The sequence below is a fragment of the Vombatus ursinus genome, unplaced genomic scaffold (assembly GCF_900497805.2).
Source record: "Vombatus ursinus unplaced genomic scaffold, bare-nosed wombat genome assembly UNPS02014772.1, whole genome shotgun sequence".
Lineage (NCBI taxonomy): Eukaryota > Metazoa > Chordata > Mammalia > Diprotodontia > Vombatidae > Vombatus > Vombatus ursinus.
In genome coordinates, this window is record NW_020954550.1 from 21,571,677 (window position 1) to 21,594,544 (window position 22,868).

Below are 22,868 nucleotides of genomic sequence, written 5' to 3' on the forward strand. Positions count from 1 at the left end.
TTAATTTCTGAAGCACGATTATGAGAGGTGGAAAGAGTCAAGGGCGGGGGAGGAGAATTGGATATAACAAAGAGTAAGTATATCTTTTCCTCTGAAATAGTCAAAAAAGAGAAAAGAGTAAATGCTAATGTTGAGAAATTTTAAGAAGTGGAGAAAGGAAGTCGAGAGAACTGACAAGTGGCCTAAATCATCTGTGAGGCTGGATTGGATGTTGACATCCTACTAATGGCAATTCATAAAGTAATATAATATTTTTCATCCGGGGATTACATAATATTTCATAAAACATTCATCTTAAGCAAGGTTGCTGAGGGGCAAATTATGAAATCACAGAATAATTTAACTGCCTCATTCAGCTTCCTCTTTGGGGGGAAATAAATGTATTTGTTTTTGTCCAGAACACTACAATTCCTTCAGAGACCTAAAAATGTGAAATACCTCAGTCTTGTAGTTAAGTTAAAATCTAAATTGTAATGTTTCCACTCTGGGCTCATGTTAATTTGCATGAATGTATCATTTCACTAACTTTTTCAGGCTTTCAGGGTAGCGGGTGACACACGTTTATCAGATATCTATGACAAAAAGAAGCTTAAGTCACTAACAGACAAGAATTTAGGATCCCAAGGCTAGTGCACTAGCCATTGTTGCCTAGCAGTGGTTTCAGTGATGGTTTCAGCATCTGGACCACGTAAATTGTTTTTATTTTCATATTTCAGATTTTGTTCATCATATTAACATCACAGACGACATCCTTAGTACTAACGGTACCAACCCAGGTAAGTTATTCTATAGCAGTTTTTTAAGTAGTGTGTAAGAATTACAAACCCAAAGCCTGTGACTTTCATTTTAATATTTGGAGAAATTCTTTGAGCTTAAAATAAATATTCCACTGTTTAATCTGGGAATCATTGTGCTTTATTATTCTCCTTATTCCAAAGTTCATAGGATACAGAAATGTTATTCAGCAAATCAAGAAGAATTTCCTGACAGTAAATAAAGATCAATAAGCATTAAAAAGAAAGATCAGAGTCTTGAGAAAAATCTTGGCTCCTCTTAGAAAAGCTTGATTTGATCATCATAATAAAAGAGGCTTTGAGGGCAGCAAATATGAGCTGATAAAATTTAGTAAAATTCAGAGCAAATAAATTAGTATCTTCAGTATTAAAATTTCCTTTTATATGACAATATGTGGTTGTTAGAGGGCTGGTATCATTGTAATAGCTCATTTGTGTAGCATTTTAACATTTTCAAAGCTGTTCCCTAAGAAGGGCTCTGTACAAGTAGCAGTTCCTCACAGCAGAGGGATTTGCAGCCTAGAGGTTCAGTGATTAGGTCAAGGTCATACAGCTACCGAGAGTTAGAGCCTGAACTTGAACCCAAGTTTTTGGACTAAGTTCAGGACTATTTTCTGAATATCACAACAGTAATGACAGAACTTAAACTCCAAACAAGTTAAGATTCAGAGGGTTTAAATAACTTCTGAGAGCTTACAGAGATACATGTTATTCAATAAGAGAAGAGTTCAAAATTATTGTACTTATGTTTTGCCTATTAATTATACTTAATTAGCCTATATGCTAAAAAGAAAATGAAAGAAAACTTGCAGACTGCCGAAACTAGCTCTGAAAAAAGCATCCTGAAAAAAACCTGAAGCTTGGGATAGTGCCTCCCTACTCCAGGTGAACAGAGCCCAATACGAGCATAAAGTTAAAAGTCAAGAATTAGGCTGTATATCAGATTGCTTACCATCTTGGGGAGAAGGGATGGGAGAGAGGGAGGGAGAAAAAATTTGAAACTCAAAATCTTATAAAAAAAATGAATGTTGAAAACTATGTTTACATGTAATTGGAAAAAATAAAATACTATTTACCGCCCCCAAAAAAAATTAGACTGGAAAAATGAGCAAAAAAATGAACAGAAAAATAACTTGACCATAAAAAGTAGGGAATAAGACGCAAACTCAGTAGAAGACAACAGTATGAAAACATCTACAAGGAAATTCTCAAAGAAAAATACTAATTGGACACAAGCCCAACAAGAATTTTTGGAAGAGATCAAGAAAGAGATAAGAGGAAGAAAAATTGGGAAAAGAAATGAGAGTGATACAAGAAAATTATGAAAGGAGAATTAACAGCTTACTAAAAGAGGCACAAAAAAAATACTGAAGAAAATAACACCTTAAACAACAGAATTGGCCTTAAGGTAAAAAGAAGTATAAAAATTCACTGAAGAAAAGAACTCCTTAAAAAGCAGAATAGGCCAGATAGAAAAAGAGTTACAAATGCTCACTGAAAAAAAGAACTCCTTAAAAATTAGAATTGGAAAAAAAAAATTAGAATTGGGCAAGTGGAAGTTAATGACTCCGTGAAACATGAGAAATAATAAAATTTTAAAAAATTTAAGAATGTTAAAAATTAGTAAGTTTTTGTTTTTTTTTTTTTTTTTTTTTTTTTTTTAAGAAAAAAGGAAAGGTATATTGGAGCCAGGTTATGAAGGGCCTTAAACACTATCCAGAGGAGTCTCTATTTTATCGTAGAAGCAGTATGAAGCAGTAAGGGTTTTTGAGCTGACATGATTGAATATGTAAAACTCTGGAAAATCGAAGATGAGGGGAGTGAGTGGTGGGAATTGGCCAGTCATAGGATGAGGGGAGGACAAATTGATTTAGGAACTTACTTTCAGGGTTCCTATGATGACCAAGTGCTGAGTCCCCCCAGGGTGATTGTCAGTTTGTATAGCATGCTATCAAAGACTTATGAAGCTAGGGAAATTGGGAACAGGTAGAGGTGGAGGGATTTTTAGCTACTGGCTGGATTGGTACACTGATTTTGTCCCTCAGAAATGGACTCAACTCACACTTGGCTCTGGCTCGGTAAATTCATTCCAAGATAATGGGTGGGGAATGAGGCACCCCCAGAAGAGCATCCCATGGAGCATGTTGTTGGTTTCAGATTTCTGAGTCTCTGGCTTTTCTGATGTTTGGGGCTTCTGATAAGAAACCTACAAGTCCCTTGCTTTGACAGGGATGCTTTGTGAATGAGTATGGTAACTGGCCCCCAGGATGTCGTATTCGGAGATGTCTCTTAAATACTACTAGCTCCCAGTTAGTTACTGCTTAGAGATGCACTTAAGTAGAAAGGAGAACTCAGAAAGACCTAAATTTTGATGCTGGTCCTTATTGCTTGCCAGCCGTGTGATCTTGTCTTTTCCCCTTTCCATATTTTCCTCAAGTGAAAAGGGAGCAGTAAGGAGAAAATGCTTGCTTATCTACCAAGCTAGATAGCACAGAGATTAGTGCTTCAACCTAGGAAGAATAGCAAGAGATACCCAGTATTTCCCAGGAGGCGAACTCTTAAGATAGGAGCTAGAAACATAAACTATTCCTCAGATACCTATACATGAAATGTTTTAAATAAACAGTGTGAACTAGAGACCCTGATACAAGGAGGCAGATGCAGCCTCATAGGCAAGACCCATGACTAGACTGTGGCTTTAAATATATACGTTATTCAAAAATAACAAAACAGATAATTGTGTTTGGGGAAGGAGGATTGTATATTAGGAAGATATTTAATGAATGTATTCACCAAAGAAACCTAGGAACCAGAGCAACAGTAGAGCAATGGACAGAAAAACAGCAAAAAACATACCCTGTGACAGTGTCATAGAGTATGGTATGGACCACCTAGACAAGAGGAGGAGATAGAAGAAGAATATTTTAAACATGTAACAAGCGTGTCACAGAAGCATAGTTTAGTAGTAATGGAGGATTTTAGTGCTCCAGGAATCTGCCAGAATTCTCTCATAGCCAAAAAATTAAGCAGTTAATAAATTCTTCCCTTGCTTTAATGATATCCCATTCTTTTAAAGGCAAAGAAAATAACTCTTATGCTGGATCTGATTCTGACCAACTGTAACTGCTGTCTCCAGAGTTACCATTGATCTTCTGCCAAACTTAATGACTTTGTTCAGTTCTCATCCTTGTCCACCTCTCCATAGAATATAAACGTTGATCAGTTTCTCTTCCTGAACACTGTCTTGCCAGGGTTTTCATGACCTGGTTTCACTTGGTTCTCCTCCTAGCCCCCTTTGCTGGATCCTTATTAGTGTCCTGCCCTCGAGCTGAAGATGCACCCCAAGGCTCTGCACTTGGCTGTCTTGTTATCCCTCTCTGCTGTCTGGGTGATCTCATTAGCTCCCATGGAATCAGGTATAGTTTCTAAACTGATGACTCTCAGTACTATAGATCCAACCCTAGTGTCTCTCCTGAGCTCCTCTCCCTCTGCCATTGTCTATTGGACATTTCTAATTGAGTGTCTTCTAGGCATCTCAAGTTCAAAATGTCTAAAACAGAATTCATTGTTTCCCCTTAAGCCTTAGCCCTCTTCCAAACTTGCCTGTTTGTGAGGGGCACTGCCATCCTTCCAGTCATCCAGACTTTTAACCTCAATGTCCTCAACTCCTCCCAGGACATCTAAACAAAAGTTTCCAAATCTTTCTCTCTGTAGCATCTCTTCCACATTTCTCCATTTTTTCCTCCCCTCAGATACCTTTCCAGGTCAGGTCTTCTTCACTTCTTGCTTGGAATATTTCAATAATTGGGCCCAAGTTGGGCTCTCTGTATCATATCTCCCCACTCCAGTTTATTGATTTTCCTAAATTACAGTTCTGACCTGTCATTCTCCTACTCATTAAACTCCCTGTCACTTCTGGGATTAAACATTAACTTCTTTGTGAGGCATTTAAAGCTCTTCATAGTTTGTCTCCATCCTTCCTTTCCAGCCTTATTGCACATTGTGATCTAGCCACGGTGACTTTCTTGCTCTTCCTCATGTCCATGTCTTTACGCTTACCTTATATCCACCTTGCATATGTTGTGTGTGTGTGTGTGTGTGTGTGTGTACACACACATGTTGTCTTCCCCATTAAAATGTAAATTCCTTGAGAGTGGAGCCTATTTTATTTTTGTCTTTGTATTCTTATCACATAATCATCACATAATAAGTGCTTAATAAATGTTTGTTGATTGATTTATTCATTCATTGGTAGTAATAGGAAATTGTGAGGAGTGTGTGTATGTATGTGTGTGGGGGGGGGCATGGAGTGAACACTCCATGGATTTTTAACATAAGGAAAGGAGAGCGAGGCTTACTCTGATATAATGCCTTATAGAAGATTATAGCAGATCTCAAAAGGTTCAGAGAATGGATAGGATCCCATAGATTAAATTTCTGTAGGCTAAGTTAGGGCAAGAGAGATAGGAGGCTTTCATTAATAACCAAAGAAATCTAAAACAACAAAAAATTACGAAGGAGAAAAGGATTGCTCTCTAAAGACCAATATGTATGCATTGAGAACTAATCAACCAGGTTAGATTGTTAAGAGATGTGAATAGATGATTAAAGTAAGGGTAGGTTAACAGGGTGGACACAAAAGAATGACATGGACCCATAAATGAAGTATCAGAAGTGTTAGAACTCAGAGTGAATCAAAGCTGGTAGTTCTGTTTACTTCACTCTGTATCAGTTCATACACGTCTTACCAAGTATCTCTGAATTCTTCATTTCCTTCATTTTTTATGGTATAGTAATATTCCATAACATTCACATAACTCAGTTTGTTTACCTTTCTGCAGTCAATTTGTTCTTACTATTTTCAGTTCTTTGCTCAGAAAAGAAAGAGGCATCACTGCTATATTTTTGTATATGTTAGCCCATTTTCTTTGTCTTTGACCTCTTGGGGTATGTGCCTAGTAGTGGAATCATTGGGTTGAAATATATATGTATGTATATGTGTGTATATATATATTTTATTGTCTTTTATAGTATAATTCCAAATTGTTTCCCAATATGGTTGAATTAATTCAGAGCACCAGCTACATTAGCTCATTAGTGTCCCAGAATTTCTACATTCCCAACAATATTCACCATTTTGTTATCTTTGTCAACCTGATGTGTGTGAAGTGTGTGTGTTTTAATTTACATTTCTCTTAATTGTGATTAGGAACATTTCGTATGAGTGTTGATAGTTGGCATTTCTTTTTTTTTTTTAATTTTTGTATCTTTTGGACCACTTAGATATTAAAGAATGGCTTTTTTTTAATATTTGTTTCAATTTCATATACATTTTAAATCTCAGACCTTTCTTAGATAGATTTACTACGAAGATTGTTCCCAGTTCTATGATAGCAACATTGATTTTGTGTAAATGCTTTTTAATATCATGTAATTGAGTGTGTCTTAATCAATTATGAACACTCTTGTCACTGGTTTAAGAATTCTTTCCAAAACCCTTGTTTTACAAGGTACTACCTTAAATTCTCCTCTAGTTTTTAAAATTACATTACCTATCATATTTAGTTTATGTATACATTTGGACCTTACTGTGGTTTATGGTATAATATATTGTTGTAAACCTTATGTCTTCTGATTCTTCTTTCACAACATGACTAACATGGAAATATATTTGATATGATCATACACATATAGCCTATATCAGATTGCATGCTTTCTTAGGGAGGATGGAAGGCGGGGAGAGATTTAGAGTTCAAAATCTTATAAAAGTGAATGTTGAAAACTAAAAGTAAATTAATTAATTTTAAAAGAAGAAGAAGACAAAGAGAGTTCCTGGACTCTAGAGAGCTCTTATAGGAGATCATTTGGGGTGAAAGAGAGGGATGTCATCTATTTTATGGGGCCTGTAGTAAAGAAACTGCAATTTCTCTTGGCAGGGTCAATATTTTTCATAGCCTGTCTTAACCTGCTGATTTTTCTATTGCAGTGATTTGCCCACAGGCTGGAGATGGTAGCCAACCTGACAACCACACCATCGAAGTTTTCTCTGCCAACAGCACTGACTTCCAGCAATTTGAAAAGTGGTGGAATAAATCCAGGACAGTGCCTTTTTACCTGGTAGGATTACTCCTACCACTGCTCAACTTCAAGTCTCCATCTTTTTTTGCAAAATTTAACATACTAGGTAAGCCCAAGTACCTCCTTTCTGTTGAGTCCAATCTCACATCCTTAGATGCCAATATGACCTCCTTCTAAATTCCTACTCTAACAACTCCTTCCGCAATCAATTCCTGTCACAGTCCATTCATTTACCTAGTCCATTTCGTTGTGCCATTTGGAACTTCTGCTCCTTTCTCAGTCAACTCCCCTATAGTTTTTAACTTTTTAGTCAACATTCCTTCCTTCTCCTCACTTTAATTAAAACCTGTCTTTTCCTTTGAGGACACCTCATCTCTTAAGTCATCTTTATCTGTATCAATTTTCCTCAACTCCTCATGTCAAGAGGAAGGATTGTCTCCACTACTACTTGAAGTCCATTCTTCTATCCCTCCTCTAGAGACCTTCCTTTTTTCAAGGATTATGTAATCCACTTGTACCACTCTCTTCCCCTTTTTGTTGCTGCTTTCTACTAATATTTAGGTCTTAGATTTTTTTTCAGTGAATTTAGTAACCAGTTTCTGGTCTTCCTTTGCACCCCATCCCACATTGTCATTTTTAGGGTGCTCAGTACTCGTGCTGATAAGCTCTCTTACAACCTGACCACATAGTTCTTTACCGTGTTCAAATTCACTGCATTTCTGCAAACCACTTCAGCCACATACTATCATGTTCATATTTCATCTTCATGTTTGGACCCCAACTCTTGAAATTAATTAATTATTGGGCCCCTACAAAATCCTTCAGTTAGGTTCTTTTATCCTTCTTTTTTCTCCTAGACTATCTTTCCTATTTTGGTTTCAGTTCTCTCCATACTGAAGGTTGACCAAAGGCTGATACCTTAATGTTTATTTAAGCTGCTATCCCAGAGTGCTTTGTCCTCACAGTCTGCTCATTTTCATCTGTGGGTAACCTTTACCATTTGATTTCTCCATTCTTGCTCAAGGGCTACTGAGTCTTCCTAGAAAGTCTCAATTGAGCTGATTTCACCTGTAACAAAATCATGCTACAAAATCTCTTGTGCCTTTGCTGGTCAACAGTCTTTCTACTCTACTTTTATCAACTCCTTGTCTCCTTCCTCATGGCAACTTTTCCAGTCTTTTCAAATTCTTTTCTCACCTCCAGCTGCATTCACTTCTCACTCCACCCCTCCAAACTTAGCAGATGACCTAGCAACCAGTTTCACTAAGAATGTTGAAATTCTATGGTGTGACCTCCTTCCAGTCCTCCATTCCTCCTATCTATCTTCTCTCTCTTTTCATCACCAAAGACCACTCACTAGGTCACATTCCTCTACATGGATCATTGACTGTTCTTTCCTCAGAGGATCTCACTGTATCACATCCTCATTTCTCTTTCATACAGCTTCAGTCTCTCTTTCACCAGCAGCTTTTTTTCATCTGTCCACAAACATAGTCAGGTCTTTCCAATCTGAAGAAAATCCTTTGCTTTGACTCTTTCTAGTTCTTCTAGCTGTGATCCATCTCTTTCCTCCCCTTCTCTTCTCAGCTTTTTTAAAAGTGTAGAAATGCAGTGCTTCCACTCCTCAGTAGCCACTTTCTTCAAACTCTTACAAGCAAACTTTTGCCCACAATACTTTACTGAAACTACATCCATTAGAAACTGCTTTCACCAATGATCTTGTAATTATTCAGTCTGATGGCCTTTTCTCAGTCTTCCTCCTTTGACCTCTCTTGAGCTTTTCATACTGTTGTTAACTCCAGTTTCTAACTAGTTTCTCTTCCTTTGGCTTCAGGAACCTCACACTCTTGGTCCTCCTACTACTTTAGTTACTATTCTTCTGTCCCACTTCCTGGTCGCCTTCCTTGCCCCTTAATTTAGTTATTCCTTAAGGGTATGTCCTTGGCTCTCTTCTGTTCTCAGTCTGTACTTGCAGTTTCATTCAGTACCATAATATCAACTACCTTGGGGTTATAGTTAATTCCTAAATATATATGTCTAGACCTGACCTCTCTTATGAGCTCCAGAACCATGTCTCCTACTGCCTACACAACATCTGCCAGGATCTCCCACTGACGTTACGAACTTAATATGTTTGAAACTGAGCCCATTATCTTTTACCCCTCTCTTGATGTGATTGTCTCTGGCATGACCTGTCACACCATCTCCTGTGATTGTAGCCTGGCGATAACTAGGCTGACTCTTCCCTCTCTGTTACTTCTCATAGCCAATCAGTGGTCACATATTATTGGTTCAACTACCATTATATCTCTTGCATCTGAGCCTTCATTTTTATTTCTGCCAATGCCATTTTGGTACAGGCCCTAATTACCACCTACCTGGACAATTGCAATAGCCTCTTCCTTTATTCTGTACCTCTTCCAGTCGTTCTTATATCATGCATGTGGTCTGTGCTCCGGTGAAAATGGATTACGACTCTTGCCTCTCACACGTATACTATGTATGCTCTTATGTGTTTGTTTACACTTTCCCATATGCCTTCCCTCTCTTCTTCTCTAATGTGCCGACTCAGACTTTCAAGCCTAATAATACCACCTCCCCCAGAAAGCCTTTTTGAACCTTGTCTGCTCTGTTAACTTGCCTCCTCAAAACTCACATAGCACCTCATTTTCTAAGTCTCTGATATAACTGCCAAATAATGTATGTATTATTGGTACTTCTTTTCTCCCTAATAATCTGCAAGCTCCCTGGGGACAAGGACTATGTTTTGTCTAAAATTTTTTAGCTTTCCTAGTGCCAAGCATAGTACTGTTATTAAATTGCTTGTTAAATGTTTGCTGTTGGATATTGAAGAAATAAAACCCAACATAGAGGTCATCTCTCATCTGTGATTGAATTGTTCTCACATATGCTATCTTGTCCTTCTAGTTTCTTTTTCTCTTCCCAGCTGTATGTAAATGGATATAGGGAAAAATGGAAAGATCTATTCCAGCCACTATTCCTGGATTTAAGTGGGGCTTTGGGGGCATAAGCATAAGGTTTTCTGTTTTCTTCCTCTTTAATAGCTTTTCTTCATATTCTTCAAGAGCCAGAAAAGAGGAAATGAGCCTAAGCAGATGGGATGCAAGATTAAATATTAGGACAGTCTTCCTAACTATGTAAGAGCTTAAGACATTAAAATATGTTACCCATGGAGACTACACAATTGTCTTTTCTGAAATTTTTTAAGAGTAGCATGAAGACTGATGTAAAAACAAAGACCATTTAAAAAACCCTTTTTTTTTAAAAGATACGAAGCTGTCTTTTACCACACCCTACAAAGGCATTGGCTAAACCCCAAGCCTGTCCGTAAAACTACAGCTGTTACTCGTAGCTATCAAGTTCCAGTGATTCCTCTGTTCCTTTTGAACTAGCTATACAATCCCTGAGGATTCTTATTCCTTTCTCCTATCTAGACTGCCCTAGAGCCCTGCATGCTCCATGTTTTCCTGTGTGTGAGACACCCTAGGCAGGGAGAATCCTAGGACCTATGGTCTCTATTGCTAACATGTAAATAACACCCAACCAGGACTTCATTTAGGGAGAGACTTGACATGGATAGTTTCTAACTTTCTAGCTAACTTTGTAGCTGACCTTTTCCTTCCTTAATTTCTTGCCATCTTGAAAGTCCGTATTGAAATACGTCTAGATTTTTTTTTTTTTTAAGCTCACTGGGTTTCAGCTTATGTGAATATAATAGAACCAAATTTAATCATGAGCCTAGGGGAGAGTCTAATTGAAAATATAAACCAGAGTCCTGGAATAACTTGAGATGTTATAAACATATCAGAAAGAATTACTTTTCATTATTGGCATTCTCCTGTGACTGTTTTCCCTGATGTTCCTGTTGCCATTCACATAGACTGAGCCGTCTTTATGTGCTTCACCTCTGAATTGGGTCTCTGTGGGAATTGCTCTTGGGTTCAGAAAGTAATAATGTTTTCTATATTCTGTTTAAAGTGCTTCTTAAATTCTTTTGTAAGGTACACTCAAAGATAAACATTTTCTGATTGTTTCTCTCACATAGGCACTGTATCAGTTGTCTATTTGGTTTTCTTTGTCACCTTGAAGACTATTCAGTTGGGTTTCCATTTGGAATTTCATTGGTTTACATCAACAGAGTTTTTTGTCCCAGGTAAGCTGTTAGAGCCAAATTAAGAATAATAAAATCAGTATTATCTCTAAATTTACAACCTTGCTCTATGGTTATTATGGAAATATCTTGCTCATTCCTAAACTCTAGGCAGTTTTTTTTATGAATAATAATATGATAAAATCAGGGATAAAGTTGAGGTCTTTTTTTCCCCTTGATCAATTCAGAAGGAGGCAGGTTAATTTGTCCTTTGGTACCTTTTCTGCTTTGAAGGCATATATGTTGGAATAAAAAAGAAAACAATTCTTTAACCTTAAGACATTCCTGAAGGACGTTATGCCAGGATTTTAGAGGTTGAGAACTTGTTTCGTGATTGGCATATGTAGGTAATATCTACTTTGAGCCTAATCTTCAAGACTTCTGCCCATTATCAAAAGTGTTTCTGTTACAGTAAGGTCTAGATGTCTTGCTGTATTCTGGATAGTGAAGATTGATTGTTAAGTATATCTCCTTTTAATCTTTTCATTATTGCTGTTTTGATATTTCTTCGGTATAATGTTTGGGGTGTGAACTATGTCCTGAAAAACACTGCATCTCAGTATTTCTATGCGAGTCAGGCAGTATTAGGAGCGTAATTAGAAATAAAAAATATGGTTGTTTTCTTTACCAGTAAAAATACAAAGGGAAGTACAAAAATCCCTAATGGAATGGGAAGAATTATTCTTAGAGTTTTTGCACTGGAGTTGGATCTATCTCTGAAGGAGTAAATTGTTTATTAAGTATGGTTTTGAAATTTATCTTTTTCTTTCTAAAATTTTACTGATTTGTTTTGTTTTTATATTACAAACATTTAGCAATTACCCCTACCACCACTTGGTGAGAGATCTCTTGTAATAAAGTAATATAATGAATCAAAACTAACAATTTAGTGACCTCATCCACATCTGTAGAATACTCCCAACCTATTTGTGATTTTTTAAAAAATTTACAGAAATCTAGTTTCTCTTTTTTCTGCCCCCTACACCATTAAAAAAAAAAAAGAAAGGAAAAAAAAAAACGCCTTTGTAACAAATATGCAGAGTAAAAACAACACAAACACAAAACACTCATCTGCTGTATACAAAAAATATGTTTTATGTTATATATATATGTCTCATTCTATATCCTAAAATATACATATATATTTTTATTCTATATATACCATGTAAATATGATTATGTATATATTCATACATACAGATATATATCTTATTCTCTACCCTAAATCCATCACCTCTCTTCAGGAGAGAGAGGTTCTGTTTCATCATCATCAGTCCTCTGGAATCATGGATGGTCATTGCATTGATCATAGTTTTTATAGCCTTCAAAGTTGTGTGCAGTAGTGTTGTTGTTGTAGAAATTGTTCTCCTGATTCTACTCAACTTCATTCTTCAGTTTATAAAAGTTCTTGAAATTGTTCATTTTTATGTCATTGTTATAGTATAAATTATTCTTCTTCTGCTCATTTTATTCTATCTCTGTTCATATAAGTCTGTCCATTGTTTCCTTGAAATCCTTTTTCCTCATTTCTTACAGCATATTAGTATGTATTTCATTATATTCATTTATCACAACTTATTTAGTTATTCCTTGATTTATGGGCATACTTTTGGTTTCCTTTTTTTTTTTTGATATCATGAAAAGAGCAGCTTTTTTTTTTTTTGACATATAGGTACCTTTCCTATTTATTTGATCACTTTGAAGTAAAGGTCTGGCGGTGGTATAGCTGAGTCAAATTGCATATACTGTTAAGTAACTTTTTTGTGTATAATTGCATCAGTGGTGCATTAGTGTGCCTGGTTTTCCATACCCCTTCCAACAATCTGATAGGTGTGAGGTGGAATCTCAGAATTGCTTTAGTTTGCATTTTTCTAAATGTTAATGATTCGGAGCCTTTTCCCTTTTGGCTACAGACAACCTGGGTTTTTTTTACCTTAGGAATCACCTTTTCATATCCTTAGACCATTTATCAATTGGAGAATGGTTCTTATTCTGATAAATTTGAGTCAGTTCCTTATATATTTTGGAACTGAGACCTTTATCAGAGAAATCTGCTGCAAACATTTTTCCCATTTGTTTCCCCTTTTAATCTTAGCTCTATTGAATTTGTGTGTGAAAAAACTTCTTAATTTTATGTAATCAAAATTATCTATTTTTTCTTCTGTGATCCTCTTTATCCTTATTTGGTCACAGACTTTTCTCTGTAGATTGATAGATAATTTTTTCCCATGTTTTTCTAATTTGTGATGTGATCTTTTATATTTAGGTGACATATCCACATGGAGACTATAAAGTGTGAGATATTGGGCCAAATTTAATTTCTTCCATACTGTTGTTCACTTTTCCCAGCAGTTTTTGTTAAATAGTGAATCCTTATCCTAGTAGCTAAAATTTATTCTGATTTTAAAATAAATTATTACTGTAACTAAGACGTACCTGTTATCTAACTTTAGAGAAGATAAAGATCCTTCAGCCCTTGTGTATTCCTGTAGAGCTTGTTGGCTTCCCCACTGTTTCCTTTTTGAAGTGGTAGTTATTCCTTTTGTACTGTGGCAGCTTCTTTTGATCCCTGACTAAGGTATCATCCAATTCCAGACCACTGCATGTATCACATCTGCTCATGTGTGTGTTCATGCATTGTAGCCTCAGAGATCTTAGAATGATTCTCATCGAAGGTAATTTAGGATTTTTCTCATGCATATTAACTTAATCGATCTAGAAATTTTAAATCCTGTTCAGCGCCCAGATACTCTTTTCTGAATTCTGAAATGTTGGGGTTTTTTTTCTACTTTAGCTTCTTCCATTACCATCTTTGGTAGTTTCTATATAGATTGGCTCAGTAGTGACAAGTAGTTTCATAAGCAGCTTTACCATTACCTGTAGAGCCATTGTAAGCCCTGCCCTAATTCTTCTACAAGGTAGTAGGCACCCCAAACTGAATGTGTCTTTGGGCTGGTATTTTTTAAAAAGGTAGACGAGGTAATGTCCTCTGCTCTGGGTTTTCTTTGGAGTTACACATTAATACAGATGACAGACTCAAGATACTTTCTCTCCATATGAGGCAGTGTGATATGCTGATGGGGAAAGGTTAGGAAAGAGGCCTGAAGATAAAGAAATTGGTGGGAAAGAGTACCAGTGACTAAGGACAGGAAAGGAAACACTGTTTCAGGATGGGTTTCTCTTCCCAAGTTCTTAGGTTATTGAAGCAGTGGCCAAAAGATTTTTGTAGTAGGTTGAATTGACTCCAATGAAAGAGACATGACTTTCTAAATGGAGAGAGATAAGTAAGGAGGACTTTCAGTGAAACATTAAGTACTTATTAAGCATCTTCTATGTGTCAGAGAATGGTTACAAGCAAAAGAGTGCCAGTCCTCAAGGAATTTATATGCTGAAGGGGAGATACAACATGCACATATAATAGGACTTTACAAAACACAAGGTATCCTTGAAGGGGAAAATATTTGCAGCTAAGAGGACCAGAAAAGACCTCTTGCAGCAGGTCATGTTTGAGCTAAGTCTTAAAGGAAACTAAGAAATCCAAGAGGGGAGTGCATTCCAGGTATGGGGGACAGCAGGGGCAAAGGCATAGGGACAATAGATGGAGTGTCATACATGAAGAACAGCGAGCGTATACTGAAGATCAAGAGAAATGAGTAGTAAAACTGAAAAGGAGGGTGAGATCAGATTGTGAAGTACTTTAAATGTCAGGAGAGTTTATATTTTATCCCAGAAGTAGAATTTATTGAATAAATAGTGGTGGTGTGACCAGATATGGACTTTGGGAGGATCACTTTGTTGGCTATATGGAGGATAGATTGGAGCGAGGATAAACTCCCAGAAACATAGCCCCATTAGAAAGCTATTGCAGTAGCCCAGGTGAGAATTGATTGGGGCTTGAACTCAGGTAGTCGCCATATGAGTGGAGAGAAGGGGATGTACATATGAGATGCTGTGGAGATAGAAGTATGATTTGGCAACTGATTGACCAAGAGGGGTAAGTGAAATTGAGAAGTCAAAGATGATACTCAGGTTGAAACCTGGCTGACTGGAAAGATCCTGGTAGCCTCAACAAAATAGGAAGTTTGAAAGAGAAGTGGGTTGTGGGTAAACAACAAGTACAGACGCCTACAGGAATTTCAGTTCAAAACACCCAGTAAATCGTTGGTGATGCAGATTATAGTTTGGGAGAAAGAGTAGGGCTGGATATATAGATCTGGAAGTCATCAGCCAGAAAATGATCGTTGAACCCATGAGATCTGAGCACTAAGTAAGAGAACAGAGAGAGAAAAGAGAAGAGGGCCCAATATGGAGCTCTGGCGTGTTTGTACCTTTTCCTTCACTTTGCACAAATTTAGGCCCCTTTATGCTGAATTTGGGACCTCTTCTTGCCCTGGTACACAATCTCTTCCTATACTATAATGCTCTATGTGACCCTTCCTAGCCAGTCCCCATCTCCCCATGTTTGCAAAACTCTCTGTCTGCCTATGCTGACCTAGAATAGAAAATGACTCACTGTGATTTTTTTTCTTAGGTTTCCCAGTCAGGATTCAGTCTGATGCATTTTCTTTATCTGTGGGGAGGAACTATAGGGATGAAAGATTTCTATACTTCTTTCTGCTACTCCTTCATCTTCAGTTATACTTCTTTGTCACATAGATTGTTGTTCATTTTTGTTTTGGTGAGGATTTGGGGGAGGGATCTAGGAATAATATAAATTCAGAATTAAAAAAAAAGAAATATCTGGGAGATTTTTAATATATCCATTAAATAAGGGAGAGGGTAGAAAATGCAGATTACCAAACTTTCATATGCTTTCATATTGCTGATCAGTACACAGCTAATAGGGAATCAATGAGTAAATACCCGAGTTACCAAAATAACATAAAATCATAAATTTAAATGTCCCTGAAAAAAATAGTCCCAGAAAATGCCAGCAGGTACAACTTAACACTCGGATTGCATGGTTATAGATTCCCAACCCCAACTCCCCCAGGCATCTCAGTAAGATATATGGGAAAAAAGCTCTCTGGGATATAGATTATAAGTGGAAAGGGATAATTTGTGTTTGTACACAATCACAGGTTGTAGAGAAGAAATTATCTTCTCTTAGGAATGTGGTCCTTTGAGATACAGTCTTCCTGGTCTCAGAGCTGATATACTTACTTCTGTCTTAGTATAGATATACTAATGAAATGGACCTTATTTGGATGATAGATTATTAGTTGCTGAGAATCCCCCCTAGTTTTTCAGAGAACATTACTTTATGACCTCTAAAATATAGGGGCAGCTAGGTGGCGCAGTGGATAGAGCACCGGTCCTGAAATCAGGAGGACCTGAGTTCAAATCTGGCCTGACTCAACACTTGACACGTACTAGCTGTGTGACCTTGGGCAAGTCACTTAACCCCAATTGCCTCACTTAAAAAAATAGAGAGAGAGAGAGAGATTATGTTATGTCATTGTTTTAAATGTAATAAGGGTGAATCAGTATTTTATAGCACTGTTGTTAACATTCTAAACAACTAACTCTGTCCAGTGTTGGAGGATGAGCCGATTTGAATTTATTTTCATTTGCCCTCCTTGGAGAACTCCAAAATGACTGACGCATTGCCTATAAGAGACCCAGTGTAGAGATGTCTTAGCAAGTGACAAAGGGTGAGTGAAGAACCTTGTTTAGATGAGGTTTTGAAGTGAAGGTATTTATGGTCTTGTTTGTCCTCTTCCCCTGGCTTCCTACATCATTCCCATTAACTCATTCCTAGGAGAGAAATGCTTGTAGAAGGAGGATGATAGCCAGTCGAGTGTGTTTTTGCTTTGTTTTTAGCACATCATCCAGTTTATTTGAACAACTTAACCAATCCAAATTGGTGGGAACCATACCACCTTTGTGGTTATAGAATATGTGTAATTGTGGTTGTGCAACTGAAGCTGTTCACCCTGTGGCAGATATCATCATTTGCCATAAACATGGAAGGTTCTCAGACCCAGTATATTTAGTGTAAATATAGCTACTTTGTATTGTAGTAGAAAGAAGACAATAACCCAGTCAGCCTTTGCTTACAAATTCTGAGTCAAGCCAGGAAATTTTTTTTTCCCAGTGACTAACTGATCAAATAAAAATACTTGGGATAATCATATCAATAATTTTTTTCTCCCTTCTTACGTTGTCATTGGTGGGAATCGAATGTTACTAATGAATTCTAGGGGCATCTAGGTGGTGCAGTGGGTAGAGCACTGGGCCTGGAGTCAGGAAGACTCATCATTCTGGGTTCAACTCTGGGGCAGACACTTACTGGCTGTGTGACCCTGGGCAAGTCACATAACCCTGTTTGACTCAGTTTCCTCATCTGTAAAATGAAGTGGAGAAGGAAATGGCTAACCACTCCAGTATCTTTAACAATAAACCCCCAAATGGAATCATGAAGAGTTAGATATAACTGAAACAGTTGAACAAGAGCAAAAAGCATTCTAGACAAGCAGGATAATTAAATATAATATATCTACATTTAGAAATAGGTACTTCAAAGACCTCCTCCCTTTTTCTATTATCATTCATATTTATTTGCATTGTTTTCCCTTTCTCCCTCACAGAAATCCCAGAAAGTTTATTGTGTCCTCTAAAGTCTGAACTCATAGCACCAAATTTTCCCACTTTTGAAATTGAATATCAAAAGGGGAGGCCCTAAGGCATCTATCACCAATGCTTTTTAGATCAGTTTTTGAGGAAAATCATGCTAACTTTTCTTCCCTCCATGATATTTTTTTGTAGAGAATTTTCTTAGGAAATTCAAGCTCTCCCCCACATAATGGCGGTCAGGAGCAACAACATGAAACTTTTTTTTAAATTTGCACACCCTAAAACAGAGCAGAAGCTACTGATTTTTGCCATTTGGTTGTTCATCACATCTTTGGCCGCTGATGTGAGTGTCCTAGTTATAAATCTTGATGATTTCTCTCCTTTTCTCCTAGAGATCAGAGTTCATTTTCCACAGTTGACTGGAGTACTCACTCTTGCTTTCTTCATTCATAACTGTGTTATTACACTCCTAAAGAACAACAAGAGCCAGGAGAACAACGTAAGTATTTATGTGAGGGAGTGACTTCATTTTATCCTATGTATAGATTCATTCGTGATGTAAGTCATTTAATATTTGGAATAGAAATATACATTTTTGTCACTTTATCTTCATTTGAAAAGTTACCAATATTTTGAAATATCTAGGTATATGATAAAGAGGGAAGGAAACAAGCATTTATTAATCACTGACTACATGCCAGGCACAGTACTAAATACTGAATATACAACTGCAAGCAAAAAGAAAGACAGTCCCCTACCCTCAAGGAGGTGATAGTCTTTTTTTGTTGGTTTTCTTTTTTTAAGTAAATTTTTATTGATGTCCTTTGTTTCTTACATTATCCCAGTTTTTCTTAGTATTCTACCTCCTCCTAGAGAGCTGTGCCATATAACAATATTTTTTAAAGACAAAAAAAGAAAAACAAGAGGAAAAAATCAGCACAACCAATCAATACATTGAAAAAGTCTGAAAACATGTGCAATGTACACTTGTGGACCTCCCATCTCAACAAAGAGGTGGGTTGAGGGTGTCCTATCATATCTTTTCACTTAAGTCCCATGCTTGATCTGTATAATTTTGCTACATTCACTTTTGATTTGTGTGTGTGTGTGTGTGTGTGTGTGTGTGTGTGCATGCATTGTCTTCTTTTCCATTTATATTGTTGTAGTCACTGTGTATATTGTTTTCTTGGCTGTGCTGACTTCACTGCATCAGTTCAGATCTTTTTATGGTTCTTTGTGTTCATCACATTCATCATTTCTTGTACAGTAATATTCCTTTACATTCATGTACCACAGTTTGTTTAGCCATTCCCCAATTGATGAGCATCTATTTGTTTCCAGTTCTTTTCTATCACCAAAAATGTTGCTATAAATACTTTTGGTGTATATTAGGACTTCTTATCGTTGGCTCCATATAAGCCTAGTAATGGAATCTCTGATTCAAAGAGTATGGACATTTTAGCTAATTTATTTGTATAATTCCAAATTGTTTTCCAAAATGGTTATACAGCAAGGAGTTTATATTCTAATGTAGAAAGACAAAACAAACAAAGGAGCTGAAGAGGAAAGGTAGAGGAATGGGAATGAAGATGATTATGAGGCCTTAAAAATTAAGAACAGTGTTGGCAGGATAGTGAAGGCAGATTGACCTGGGTCCCTTCATAAAATGGAGCCTCCAAGAGGAGCTCCCTAATGGGAGAAGGGGATGGGCCTTGCAGACAGATGCTCCGTTGTGAGTAGGCCACAGGTAGGGTAGGATGAGCCAGGACCAGGACACCTAAAGCACTGAGGTAAGTTCCAGGATAGAACAGCAGCAGAGGCAAGATTTTGATGTCCAAAAACTCAGCAGCAGGGCCAGGAAGGGAATCAGCTTCTCATATGGATCTGTGATCTCTTAAATGTGTCTATTCCCTCCATGTGATAAAAATTGTAGTCTACCCATGCCTGCTTATTCTTTGTGGCTGTAGCCATGTGCCATGACACATACCATAAATCTGCAGCAGAGGTTTCAACCAATGTGTTGAGGGCTTTATTTTAGCCCTCTTAACCTTATTGGAAGACCAGTAGAGCACATGTTCTGTCCATTAGTTGTTTCTGCATAGCATGTGTGAAATTTTCATGACTTAATGAGAAGATGCTAAAATATATGACTAAACTAAAACATCTTTATTAGTATATTCTTAGAACATAATTTATAATTCACAAGCTTCTCCTTAGATCATTTGGTGGTCCAACTTCCTCCTTTTACAGATGAGGAAACTGAGGGCAGGAAACTTTAAATGACACACTCAAAGTCATAGAGTTACATAGTAGCAGAGCTGAGATAAGAACTCAGGTCATTCCAGCTACTTTTCATGCAGCAGTGTCCAATATGCAAGATCATGCCTTTATTTTATTACCCTACAAAACCTGAACATGACTGGGGGGAAAGAATTATTTGAACTTAGATTTTTGAATTAGATTTGCGTTTTTCTCTAGAGCTAGGCTGCATCTGTTTTTATTATGAAAGTATAGGTGTCTTAGAGATTTATAGGAAGTTAATGTTGCTTCCTTTTCTAGATTTTTGAAGGGTATTTGAGAACTCTGTTTAAAATTATACTTGTCAGAGCAATGTTAGTAATAAAAATAAGATGAACTTACACATGCCTGGCTCTGGTCCTTATTAGTTCCATTAGCCACGCTGTCTTCAGGGTAATATATAAGAAATATACATCAAGTTTCTAGGCTTTGGAACATCTCAGAAGTACACACTTAGGCTGTTTGTTCTTTTGGACTTAGCACCAACTCATGTAGATAGTCACTCTGCCATGTCTTACGTCTTTAAGGAACTTGTAATGAACAAAGCTGAGCCCTTGTAATATGTTATAAAGGAGAGTGCTAGGTATGGAATCAAGTGAACCTGAGTTAAATCTCAGCTCTGCCGTTTACTTCCCTTTGTGACCTTGGGTAAATCACTACATGCCTCAGTTGCCTTATCTGGAAATTTCAAGAAGTTGGACACGATGACGAGTAAGCTCTCTTCCAGCTCTAAATTCATGATTCTGTTATCCTAATTTGGAGCTGCTAAAATTCACAGCCAAGTAGGATAAGTCCAAACACAGGAAAATCAAATATTTCTCTACCACAAAGGAGGAGGCTTCCAAAGTCCTTGAAAATAGTAGATTTTCCAAAATAAAATTTAAGCAGAAATATATATTCAAGGTGATTGCAGTAAACACCAGGGCAAATTGCAACGTATTATAACCTCCAATCTACCAGGAATCCAAACAACTTTTTTTTTTCTGCATTCAGTTTTGAGGAAAGAATTAAATGACCTGGAAACAGGTTGTTATCAGGAACTTATCAAAAATTCAGCTTCCAAAATATGCCAGTATGGCCTGTGCAGATTTAATCCAATGTTTTAAGTTTATTCATGATGATGACCCTGAGCCATTGTCAAGTACTAAGTCCCTTCCATATCAGCCCCTCCTCCCAAACAGATTCAGTTATGATCAGTACAACTCATAGTTAAATGCTTCTTTTTGTATTCTAGGGTGTGACCGTTGTCATTTCATGTCTGTTATGGTACCTCTCGTTTATTTGAAATTTTTTATGAATCAGAATAAAAAGAACTCATAAAGCACTCCAAGGTTTACACTAAGTGCTTTTCCCACAACTCTGTCATTCAAGTGGTATTATCCCTGTTTTATAAATGAGAAAACCTATACTTAAAAAGGTTGACTTGCCTATGGTTCAGAAGTCAGTTAAGTGGTTGAGCCTGGGTATAAACAGAGGTATTCTGATCTCAACTCCAGTACTCTTTCCAGTATAGCACACTGATCACCTTATTCCTCTATCATTTAGGATAAAAGAGAATTTGTCATACTTATAATCAGAGTTTTGAGAACCATGGTGATGGAAATGCTAATCTGATGTTGGAATGATTTAGCTTAACCTGGATAAATGAAGAAATTGATCATTTCTGATGGACACAAAATGCAGAATGAAACCTATTTTGGGCCAATGTAGGATTTTATTTTACTTGCCTGTGCATATTTTTTACAAGGGTTTTATTTACTTTTTTTAGGAATAGAAAGAGATGAGGGGGAGAGAAAATAAATTCTTGTTAATTGATTAAGAAAAAAAATTTTAAGATGGGAGAAAAAAGAACCTCCCCCTTTTCCTAAATATCAAAATTGTAATTTATTATAGATTGAGCACATAGAAGTAGAAAATCGAAACCTTCAAAGATAGGCTGGAATTGACAAGTTAAAAATACATTCCTAACTCTGATTCCTTATTTCTCTTCTGCTCCTTATGAAACCCTGAAATGAATTCCATTCCACTTTCCCTAGCACCTAAACTTTCCCTCCTTTGCCAGAAAGTGCATTTTATGCTTAAATCAATCTCAGTTTTTTTTTTTAGTTTAAAAACTCATTAAATGTGCATTGCCGTGAGATCTGAAGACCTGGATTCTAATTCTGGCACTACCAGTAATTAGCTTTGGTTAAGTGCCTCCATTTTCTCAGCTGTAAAGTGAGAATAATAACCACCATTGAGACAACTTAAAATATTTTTAGGACATAGTGAGTATGTGTGAAAGTGTCATAATTTTGTACTTTTATTTTTGCAAGATATTACTGCTGCTAATGTTGTATCACTAGGTAGTAATATTTCCCCCTCATTTATTTCTCTCTTCCTGGGTTTTGAGGACACTTTTGCTTCTTTACTGGGGCAGTGTTGATGGAATTTGGCCTAAAGTATTTTAGAGAGAAGAGAGTGGATGTATGCTTTGATATTTGAATTAACTATTTAGTATATAGCAAAAAATAACATATAGGCAGTTCCTAACTTTTTATTCTGAAAGTTTGTATGTAAAGCTAGTTTTTTCATAGATGAATGCATTTTTCCTTAGAAACGTTATAAACTGAGGGTTACCTCTCTGAGCCTCAGTGTCCTTGGTTGTGAAATGGGATGGTAATACTTGTACTACATATCTTACATATCTTGCCAAATCTTTTTTTAAGTTACAAAACTATATTTCATTGGAAAATATTATTACTAAGTTCTCAGGAAAACCCATAAAAGCCTATCATAAGGCAGCCTAAGTTTAGTACTATTTCAAATGGTACTGATCATACTATATTAGTTCTAGTTCCAGGTGTTAGGAACCATTCCTACCCTCTCCCTGCTCCACCCCACTCCAGCTCTTCCATCCATGGGGATGGCACTAGGGCTTAGGGTTAGGGTTCCAGCAGGGGGAGGCTTGGG

The 22,868-nt window shown here is 36.8% G+C and overlaps 1 protein-coding gene across 3 annotated transcripts in view; it reads left to right on the plus strand.

Annotated features, from left to right (window-relative positions):
- SLC38A9 (solute carrier family 38 member 9) overlaps positions 1 to 22,868 on the plus strand; it is a 94,095-nt gene that overhangs the window by 37,572 nt on the left and 33,655 nt on the right. For all 3 annotated transcript variants that reach the window (XM_027863470.1, XM_027863472.1, XM_027863471.1), the window contains 4 exons: positions 717 to 776; positions 6,781 to 6,978; positions 10,939 to 11,046; positions 18,011 to 18,117. In XM_027863470.1, coding sequence (XP_027719271.1) covers positions 717 to 776; positions 6,781 to 6,978; positions 10,939 to 11,046; positions 18,011 to 18,117 — 473 coding nt within the window. The remainder of the gene's footprint in view (positions 1 to 716; positions 777 to 6,780; positions 6,979 to 10,938; positions 11,047 to 18,010; positions 18,118 to 22,868) is intronic.